The sequence below is a fragment of the Lotus japonicus genome, chromosome 5 (assembly GCF_012489685.1).
Source record: "Lotus japonicus ecotype B-129 chromosome 5, LjGifu_v1.2".
Classification (NCBI taxonomy): Eukaryota; Viridiplantae; Streptophyta; class Magnoliopsida; order Fabales; family Fabaceae; genus Lotus; species Lotus japonicus.
In genome coordinates this window covers 65,649,285-65,660,224 of record NC_080045.1, presented here as the reverse complement: position 1 = coordinate 65,660,224, position 10,940 = coordinate 65,649,285, and the positions used below count along the sequence as shown (strand labels likewise).

The 10,940-nt window shown below is 34.4% G+C and overlaps 2 protein-coding genes across 3 annotated transcripts; both read right to left on the bottom strand.

Moving 5' to 3' along the window:
- Positions 1-299: 299 nt before the first annotated feature.
- Positions 300-4,412, bottom strand: LOC130720381 (uncharacterized). The gene is made up of 6 exons (XM_057571016.1): positions 4,253-4,412; positions 3,437-3,569; positions 3,237-3,340; positions 2,102-2,273; positions 1,847-1,987; positions 300-959 (listed from the first exon to the last, which is right to left on the bottom strand). Exons 1-6 carry the CDS (start codon positions 4,300-4,302, stop codon positions 588-590), a joined length of 972 nt encoding a protein of 323 aa, XP_057426999.1. The 5' UTR covers positions 4,303-4,412; the 3' UTR covers positions 300-587.
- A 625-nt stretch (positions 4,413-5,037) lies between these two features.
- LOC130720911 (caffeoylshikimate esterase-like) lies at positions 5,038-8,758 on the bottom strand. Of its 2 annotated transcripts, XM_057571618.1 has the most exons (9): positions 8,423-8,758; positions 8,170-8,262; positions 7,962-7,991; positions 7,703-7,832; positions 7,430-7,576; positions 7,192-7,322; positions 6,046-6,183; positions 5,601-5,699; positions 5,038-5,486 (listed from the first exon to the last, which is right to left on the bottom strand). In XM_057571618.1, exons 1-9 carry the CDS (start codon positions 8,591-8,593, stop codon positions 5,265-5,267), a joined length of 1,161 nt encoding a protein of 386 aa, XP_057427601.1. In that variant the 5' UTR covers positions 8,594-8,758; the 3' UTR covers positions 5,038-5,264. The 2 variants fall into 2 exon arrangements, with proteins under 2 accessions (XP_057427601.1, XP_057427600.1); XM_057571617.1 differs by lacking the exon at positions 8,170-8,262 and having other exon boundaries at positions 8,483-8,752.
- Between the last annotated feature and the right edge of the window lie 2,182 nt (positions 8,759-10,940).

Sequence of the window (10,940 nt, the reverse complement as noted above, 5' to 3'; positions counted from 1 at the left end):
CCTTGACCAAAAAAAAAAAAAAAAGAGTTGTCTAGACCAAAAAGTATATATTCCAGAGTTGTAAATGCAGATATGGTCCGAAAAATTAATCCAAGAAGTTGGATTTAACTTTTGTTGCTTGTATGAAACACACCAAGCAGATGTGGAAGTTCTGTTATCCTTACACCCCGTCAGGAAGAACAGTGCAAACCACCCAACTTGTATAAGATATAACCATTATGAAAATTGACAGCATACTTGTGTTTAAAAATGCACACAAGTATGATGGAACGGAGTAACACAAGATATGCACACAATCATTCCCTAGGTAAAAAACTGTTATTTGAATCACATTGTAGCAGTAACATCATTCAACACATGATACACAAACATCAGATTCGCAAGAACTATGATGGATTTATGCAAGTTCAGCATTCCATTCCTTTACCATAATAATAATATACATGTATTAATATTATAGAATGTACAATAAATACTGTAAGAAACCGTTATCTTCATAACAAAGAACATATTTTTCCATTGGCATTCAGGTCTTAACGTTGTTCCAACCTTAAGATCCTCAGCAAAGCACTTTGAGCACTGTAAGATTAATTGTCCCGCTTCAATGATCCAAAATTACTGTGTACTAGCGCAGCAGCAGCACGAGCAGCTGCAGTTGCACGATCAGCAGAAGCAATGGCAGCTCGGGCCTTCTCTAATACATCAGAGGATGGTAGTTTGGTCTCACTCTTAGCATCTCTAACGGGGACACCGTTGTTCTTGTGTGACTCTTCAATTTCATTGGTATTTAACCATGAATTATTGTTAGAAGGGATGGGAGCTTCAAGGTGTTTATGTTCTTGTTTGTCATGGTTAGATTTGATAGAATGTTCCATAGTACTCGGTGAGGAATAATCAGAACCCTTTTTGCTGGGAGTACGAGAAGGTGCAGCCCCAACTCCAACTTGTTTTGTTCCACCCTAAGGTAATATAAAAAAATCATAATGACAATAACAAAAAACTGAGAAAACTACTAACAGTCTAATGCTACGACAGAGAAGTAGTAGACAACCAAGTATTTTAACTGATAAATTCACATCGATTGAGATGCTAATGACAAAAGACAAACCAACAGCACTAAATAGTGAGAACAAGTTGACAGAAAATTTACTTCATAAAATAAAGAATAGAAAATATTAACAAATGATAAATGAACTCTAACTACAAACAATTCAGTCACTGAATGATAAAAGGAAATCACTCAAATGAGTTTAAGTTTGACAAAACTGGGGACATGGTATTCAAGAAAGACATTAACATGTTTGAAAAAGAAATAAAGTCGGTTTCACACTAAAAACCCTGCAGCTGTAAGAGGATACTGGATCATTGGAGAAAAATATACTCAACAGCTAGAGTGCTAGACTCACTTCTAAATGCTCATGGTAGAACTATCACATCAAGATCCAAGAACACTAAGGTTATGATGAAATTGGCTATAGTTTAAGGTATCAGTATAAGGGATAAAGGTGTAGGAGCACCATCAGAGCGCAGGCAAGTGAGAACTTATTAGTTATACAGAGGCGAACTAACATCAAAGGCAGGTTATATGATAGCACATGGATCTAGTACTGAGTAAAATAATTTTTTTTAATGATTTTTGTCAAAGGGATGATGATAAGGATACAAAAACAGAAAAGTTTTAAAACATTGATTACACAGTTATACTTTCAATGTAATAATCATTCTTTTTCTATGAAAAAATTTCATATTTAAATCCTTAACCTCAGCCCTAAGGATTAATGTTAACAAAATTGTTTCTTAATGAACAACACTGAAGGAGATATAGTGCATTAACCGATAAAATTACCAGGAGATCTTCATGATTTTTCCTAAATTCAGCCTCAGTTTTAGAAGAATCCCAAGCTAGATTGTATTCTTTCGCAATCTCCTTCAAGACCTTGAGTTTTACCTCTCCAGATGGGGCACTAACTGAAAGCTTTTCAATAATCTGAAATCATCATAATGATAGTAAGCAATTGATCAATTGTTAATACTCCAACACAGTCAAGTTATTTGGTGTTTGCAAATTGCAATCGAGAAACTGCAATTAAAGATAATTTACCGTGCGGTTCACGCCTGAATCAGGACGAAGTTCAGATACTGCAGTCACAAATTCTTTTCCATACTTGGTGGTAAACAAGTTTTTGATGTGTAATAAGTCTGGTATATCTGAACATCTAGGAGCAGCAAAAATTATACTTGCAATGGCTTCTCGCAATTCTGAGGGGCATTCCCTATTATGCATTCAAGTTTAATTAAAGAAACAGTTGGGCATAAATTGTACCAGAAATTGCATTATGGTTTGAAAACTTAACTCAGTACTGAAAATGAATATTCTAAGCAGTGAAAAATGAAAATGATTTAGTGTGGCGTGTAATAAATACCTACTTTATTGAATTAGCTGAAAATTTATTGAAAATTTTCAATGCATGGAGGACCACCACTACATGCTTTAAGCAGAAATTATTCATTTAAAAGCTAATAGTTTCCTTTAATAAACATGCATACAATGAATATATATTTCAGTATACAGTCAATGCGGCAGTTAGAAGCATCACATATTTCAGTATAGCCATTAGCCAGTGTCAAATGTGATACACGCACAACATGAGTATGTGTGTGTGTTATACAAGTATAGGTAAATTACACTTTTCCTTTCTAAAGTTTTTGTTCGAATCAATTTTGGTGAGCCAAGTTTGAAATCTTATGTTATAACCCATCTATGTTCAGAAACATATATTTTACCCTTTTCAAAACCCCTTTAAAGATTCATAAGCATTGCAGCTCTAAAGTGAACTTGCCTCTATAGTGAGTAAATAGGGTTATGTCCACCATCGATTTAATTTAGAGTACGCTATACTCTTATCCCATAAAAATCCAGGGTGGACAACCCTTACTTTCTCACTTTAGACACAAGCTCACTTAACATGAGACTTTTCCCACTACTAAAATGTTGTGAAGCCAAAAGATCCAACAAGCAATCACTGTGGACTGTGGTTCACATTTTTGCCAAATTGCATCAAAAAAACTTGACCAAGCTATAACCAGAATGTAACAGAAATTTGTGGATATAAGAAAAACACACTGAATTGTATGAGTCCAGAAATTAATCTGTGGCTGTTAATCCATAAGAATAAGATAATCCACATTCCACAGTATGTCCAAAAAGAATATTTTTTAATGATTTCTGGACTTACTTCTGGCTCTCAATTATAGGTACACGTGCAAGAACAAATTCACAGAATAACTCCAATATTTCGTACGCAGCCCAGATATTTTGTTCTCGTATGATATGCTCCACCTATTTAAATCAATACAATATACAAAACACAAGTCACAACACAGGGAAGTGGAGATCGAAAAACTAGCAGCCAATCACCAAGATTTGAAGGATTACACGAATTCTAGCAATTGCCTCTTGGCCAGCCTGCAAGAATTGTGATATCTCCCTACGCATTTGTTTCAGCTGCACATCTCTCTTGTTTTGTAGAAGCTTAATGCGCGAGATCGACAGATTCAGGCATGTTTTGCTACCAAAGTCGAAGATGAAAAAAAAAAAATGAAAAACATGTTAACTAGGGTAAGTAACTACAGACTGAAGGAGTATCCGGATAACAATCTATAAAACATTCACTTAAACCTAAGGGTATAAACCAAGACAAACTTTCCAATATCTACAACTGTGTTTGGTTTTCAGTTTGAAAGTGTTTTCGCCCAACGGAGGTCCAAAGCCTCTTTCACGTTTGGGGCATTGGAATGTGTGATCTCGAATTCCAATGTCCCAAACGGACTTCCAAACCGGAAACCAAACATAGTTGAGCTCTTCCAGTGTTCTACCAACAGAGCTTACTTCCAACAAATGTTATGTCCCAATAACACAAAATCTAGCTATACACATTAGATTTGAACAGATATACCTCATAATATACTAAAAATTGAATTTTGACAACAAAAAAAAACCAAATTACTTATAAGGGTATGATAGGATTAAATTATAAACCTACAATCCAGTGATTCACAAACAAAAACCTAAAAATTCAAACTTTCTAACAAAAAAGTCATGTACCCCAAAACCAAAAATCGGGTATTGAAGAATGGGTAATGGGTATTATCATAAAACTCAATATTTAAACAATTGAAGCGGATCAACTGATCAAGCATGGAATTGAATGAATGAAATACAGAGAGAAGCGTGAAAGATAGGGGAAATTACCATCGAGTAGAAAACACGCCTCTGCTGAAGAGTTGATTTAGAATTGACATTGAGATGATGAAGATGGTGATGATGATGCCACTGTCAACTGAGCTCACACAGCTTGAGTCGAGACTGCAAAAATAACCACGCTTATGCTTGCTTTTTCACCCTTTCCCCTTCTGCAATATATATACCCTGCCCTTAAATAAGTTTATTAATTGATTTTATTTTTTGAAATAAATTTAAATTTCAAAAATATAAATCTCCAATATTTTTAATCTTTTAAAATTAAAAAAAATTAAATGATAATAATTTATTAGCTATTTTATTGTTCCTAATATTTTTTTATCCATGGTAAAACTAGCTACGACTACAAGACTACGACACCACTAGTGAATCCTTGAGCAGCAAAGTTTCAAGCTCTTCCTTGATCTGATCCTCAATACGAAGTGTATAAATGAATAATTCATTATAGTGCATAGATAAAAATAAGTTCTACTAGTTTCTCTATATCGGTTACTTACTTATAAGTTAAAATGAAATTTTTATTCAGATTATTTTAATAAAACATTCATAATATGATTTAGTTAGGGTAATGATATATACACACCTCATTTTTTCAACACTCCATTTCCACCTCTTTTTATTTCTATCTCTCTCATCTTATCATCTATCATATATCATATTTTCTTTCTCTTACTTTTTCTTTTCTTCTTATCTCTCTCACTATTCCACCTCTCCACCTCAAAAGAGCACCTCAAAAGAGAGGTGTGGATGAAACATTATGTTAGAACAAAAATTACTATTGAGTAATGAAACTTTATTGCTGATATGGCTCACAACAAAGGGCACTAGGCAGGATCACATTACACCCAGTTAGAAAATATAATAAGCCTATGGTAATGTTTAATGCTAAATTTCACATTTACAATTACATCTAACAACCATAATAGAAGACAACATAGCTAGTTGCCATTCCTGTGAGGTAACTTTAGTGAAGGAACCGTTATATCATAACATGAACCTCAACTTAATTAATTAACAAGCACCTAAAATCAAGCCATGAGATAATGTCATTATGTACAGCAAAAATTCTATCATCAGGTTCCCCTTCCATAATGCCATGGTAACCTTCTTCATAAATCTTCAGTGTCTTATCCTTGCTAGACGCTTTCTCATATAGAAATTGGCTCACTAATGGGTCTGTCACCTTATCTTCTGCTCCATGAAGAATCAATAATGGAGCTGAAACCTGAAATGATCCCCCAAGAAAGAAAATATAAACCGTTTAGCAGAAATCCATAAATTAGAATCTGGAGAATGATAAGTAGCATGCAGAAAGTGAAGAGCATAAACCAAAACTAACCTTCTGTAATTGTGACTCAATATCTTGTGTGGCACTTAAGAGTTCCATCCCAGTTTTCAATCGCGTTTTATCATCATAAGAAATAACATTGTAAACGGCCTATAAAAATAAAATAAAATCCTACAATTAGTTTGGGATACCTTAAAAAATGGAGTGCAAATTTTGCAGAGCTAGTCTTTTATTTGGTCAAACTTTACAACAAATTCAACCACAGAAGATATTATCCAGTAAGTAATCCTGGGGCTCATGCATGCATTTTAATCCACAATGATGTGAATGCTTGATTATGCAGATTATATGGATATAGTGAAGTATAAATGATGATTTTTTACCTTTAAACAATTGGTAAATGCATTTTGTTAAGGAAATCATGATACAGAAGGGCTCTGGTCATTCTTTTAACTTTGTAAACATTGGAAAGGTAAGGATAGACAAAGTTACCAACCAATTTTCTCTTGCCAGGTTCCCGGAAAATGAACTCATTTAGATCTTTGTATGGGAAGAGTTTTGCCTTTGGTGTCACTTTAGACAAAAGATTTAATACCTTCAAAGTTGTAGTTGATGGTAGCATTTCATCTGCAATCTTAGTATCCAAATAAGAATAACAAATTAGACTTCATCTGACAGATATGCTACTGCTTATACAATCACAAAAGGCCATTCTTCAAATGATGACGGAATGTTCCACTTTCCTATATTGGTCTTGCGTTCCTTCCAAAGTTGATAATTTCTTGATAAGACATTTTTAAGGTATGCATTATTCTAGAAATTCACTGAAAATACCTATATTGAATCACAAATATTTTATTAAGAAAGGCACATTGTTCCTACATGGAGACTGATCTACACTGATGCTTACATATTGGCTGACCAAATAACCATAATATATGCAGCATCCCAAGACATTAGGAAACGTTGTTAATGCCTACTAAAGGTGGACAGACCTCATTAAGGGTGATGTGCAATTGCTCTATGAACGAAGGAAAGCATAATTAGGGGAGTGATTGAGAAGAGTGAAAAATGAATGATTTTTTGGTACTCTTTTCATGATTCAATTAATGTTTAGCATTATAAGAAGGAAAGAGGGCAGAGGAACAGAGACATGCTCATCTTTGTACTCTAAGGCTGAGTTAGGAAAACCCTTTGATGCTTAGTTTCTTAGGTTCACTGCATGAACACACACCATAGATGATAATGAAAACAAACTTTCAACTCAGGTCCACTCATAATTGGATCACAAAATTCTATGATGTGCATTACATTTTTCTTATATTTTAATGCTGACTAAGCCTATGGAAATAGGGCCTATTGCCTGTATTGGGAGGGAGACATTCCTAGCATGAGACTTGATATTAACAATGGTTATCATGTTTGACATGAGAAAACAGAAATCCAGTCCATTGGCAACATATATTTTTAAGGCAAACTTCTGGCATTTAAGAAGATGAAATTGAACCTTAGTGATGACAAAGACATAGACATTCTAAGAATTTAAGGATTCAGTATTCTCAAACTGTGAAACGAATCAAAACTTTAAAATCATAATAATGAAGCTGGTAACATCAACTTCAAAACAGAGGAATGGACATACTTTACACATTGGTGCTACAAGGATAACTCCATCCCAATCACTTGGTTCCTTCAAATGAACTTTAAGAGCAATTGCTCCCCCCATTGACTGCCCCATTATAAATCGAGGTAACTCTCTCACCTCAGGCCTTGCTGTAATTGAAAAACTACAAATGATCAACAACATCATGGATTTTCGTGCATAAAAGATTACAACAATGATCAATAACATTAGCATTACAGATGCTAAAAAATCATACCCTTAATTTTTGTATATTGTTCTATAACGTCATCGACCAAATCATCGAAATTCGGTATGTAACCATGCAATCCTTCAGATAGACCAAAACCGGGAAAGTCCATAGCATAAACACCATATCCAGAAGCAGCAAATTGCTTGGCAATACCTGAAAAAGAAATTTTCAAACCCTCCCTCATCATATTTGAAAACTTTCTACCTTTGCTTAAAATTAACAGCACCACATACTACTCAGAGCAACGTAGCTAATTATTGAAAAGAAACTATGACAAACCTTCAAAGAAGAAAGTGCAAGTACCCCCATACCCATGGCAGAAACACAAAGCCCCCTTGATAGGAACTCCAGGCTCTGGCATCCAGCTTTTGCAGAAAATTTCCAACCCCCTCGAATTCCTTTCGTACCACTATTAAACAAATGGCCAAATTGATCACATTATTCACCAAATTAATACAATATAACACTTCAAAATGTTGTCATAGAGATTTTACTATTTTGGCAATCATGTAAAGAACATTGAATAAAAAAGGCTTACTTCTTCAGTTCTGATCCCAGCAGGAGCATTCTAGTATGCAATTCAAAGACAAACAGAGGAAGAGTTAGAACATCAGTCACTGATTCTTTGACAAACACAAAATCATGCCCAGTAAATCAAAATTGGAAAGTGGGAAAAAATCTGAAAGATGAAACAGCAGCAATTGAAGACATGCACAGAACAGAACATGATGAAGCTAAGTGATTACCTTGAATAAGTAATGATCAAGTTGCTGATGCACCTCAGTGAAGGCTTCTCGGACCCTTCTCCGGGAGGGTGCGAAGTCCAGGTTCTGAGAAGCCTTCACTGAGGTGCATCAGCAACTTGATCATTACTTATTCAAGGTAATCACTTAGCTTCATCATGTTCTGTTCTGTGCATGTCTTCAATTGCTGCTGTTTCATCTTTCAGATTTTTTCCCACTTTCCAATTTTGAGTGCGAAGTCCAGGTTCTGAGAAGCGATGGCGTTCAACTCATCGCTGACACCTTCAATGGATGATGGTTTTTTCTTGGCCCTCACCGTGAGTGAGGTGGGTTTGTTGAGTTTTGGTGAAATGGGTATTGTGCGTGGAAATGGAGAAGAAAAAGAAAGACACTGTGATTGTGATCTGAGGGTCAACGATAGCTCCATGGTGGTTGATGGTGAAAAAGATCATTGACTGCAACAGTTTAAGGTTGTCACAAGGCTATGTTGTTGTCAGCACACGCTTTTGACTCGCCAAATATGGCTAGTATCATCATGGTCCAAGTCAGTGTAACAAAAAAACCATGAACTCAATGACTGATAAGAAAGTGAATGGAATTTTGTGTAGATCGTTATTGTGATCATTTTTGCTACTATGAACTAGTAACAAGTTTCGAGAATCCATGTGGGTCGGTGGATGCATTTGGAAATTGACCAAGTAATGCATGTATTGGATTCTACTTGGAATTGGGTGATAGATCCCATGAACAAATGAAATGAGTACTATAGATAAATTTTTGTAGACAAAAAAATTGGTGGTTAAGGGATGAAAATGCCAAATTTGCTTAATTATGCACATTAGGAAAGATGGAATAGAGGTCAAAGGTTGAATAAGAGACTTTCCTGGCCAAAATATGGTGGGTACAAATGTATGGGAATTTAATTTAAGAAGAGCCATAGGATAGGATCATGTAGAAATTTTTTGTATAAAGAGAATGAGAGATGGTAAAGATGCATATTTTTTACAAGGTCCACTCTAAGGGTTAATCTAAATAGGTCACTCAAAATAATCGAATAATTTTAGGTTTTTAAAGAAGTGAAATAAGTTATGTGTACGACGTGAATTTTAAAGAGTCGATAGAAAACCAACACTATTCAAACTCACCTTCTAGAATATGTTCTACATTTTTTATGTTGCCTCTTATAGACTAAGGCATTAATTGCACAATCAAAAAACTTAAAGTCCTTCTCGATGTCTCACCTCAATTGTGGCATCTATATTAACCTTCAGTATGATGACATGAGAAGCACTTAAAGGTGATTGTAATATGACTAATATCCATTTAATCTCATGAGAGTGTTCTTCAATAGCCATCGATTGGGTCAAAGGAGGGGAAGATATCCTTCCAAGCTGACATAGGGTGTGTTTGGATGCACGTTGGATCAGGCCTGATCCACGTTTAAAGACCTCAAACGTGATTTTTCCATCTCCATTGATGTTTGGATGTTAAATGTTGATCCAATTCTGGCCCCAGAATTGGATCCATCCTAACACAACAATTTGTTGCTTCAGCATCAATGTTGATCCAATTGTCCCCTTTCCCTTTTACAGATCCAATTCAAGTCTATCAGATCCAATTCCTGATAAATGTATTCAAACATAAATCACGTCACTCAAACTCACGTTTACCAGATCCAATTCATATCAGATCCAATTCTGGCCAGATCCAATTCTACTAACGCCGAGCCAAACACACACATATATACATACAAGGCTGATCCAAGATGTCAGTTGGGTCGAGCCCTTCGAGTTCTTATGATGTCGGTGCTTATATGGTTTATTTTTTCCAAGCTTGCGACCCACTTAGAAATTATAGTCAGATGTAGGTTATCCAAGTGAACTTTTTACATTCATCTTAATTCTTCCATACCCCTAATACCACCTCTAACGATAGCGTCGAGCCGTCGACCATGGCTCCACACTTTCCAATGGCTTTTCAACCTGCACCTCCCCTCTTCTTACATTTCTCCAGCTCTCCTTCTCGTTCCAATAATCTGATATTAAATAATGTAAAAAGTATAGCTCACACAATTTTTCCCCTTTTCTAAACCTTTATTTGATCTTATGTATCATTACTCATAAGATATCTATAAAAATATAAATAAGAATTAATTTAGAAGAACCTCATGCCAGACACATTATTAATTAAAACAAACTTAGATTTTCAATAAAATTGAAAAAGTCATATTTAAAATAAACATGTATTATTATATTATTTGTATCATGCAAAAGAATTTAACTCGTATTAAAAATTAAAATTTCAATTAAAAAGTCATGATATATTAAAGAATATATACATCTAAATCCAAATTAATTAGGACATACGTATCGTCTCAAAAATTATGACATGCGTAACTCATAATATAATAATAATAAAATATATAATATATCTATATGGGTTATTATATGATATAATATTTTGTATTCTTGTATAGAATAAACTTTATATTCCCTCCGGTCCTATTTATAAGCATGAAAGAGAAGAAAAATCTTGGTCCTTTTTATAAGAACTAAATGAAAGTTTGAACTATATTAATTATTTTTTTCCAATGATGCCCTTATTAATTCTAACTTGTAAAATGTGTCTCATTAATTATTCTCTCTCTTTCCCACTTTCCAACATGAATAACAAAGGGTAATTTTGGAAGTTTATTTTGATTCAAGACAAATTTAATGCATTTTATCTAGTTTTACTACATTTCTTAAACTATGTGAATTTTTTTTTGTTGCTTA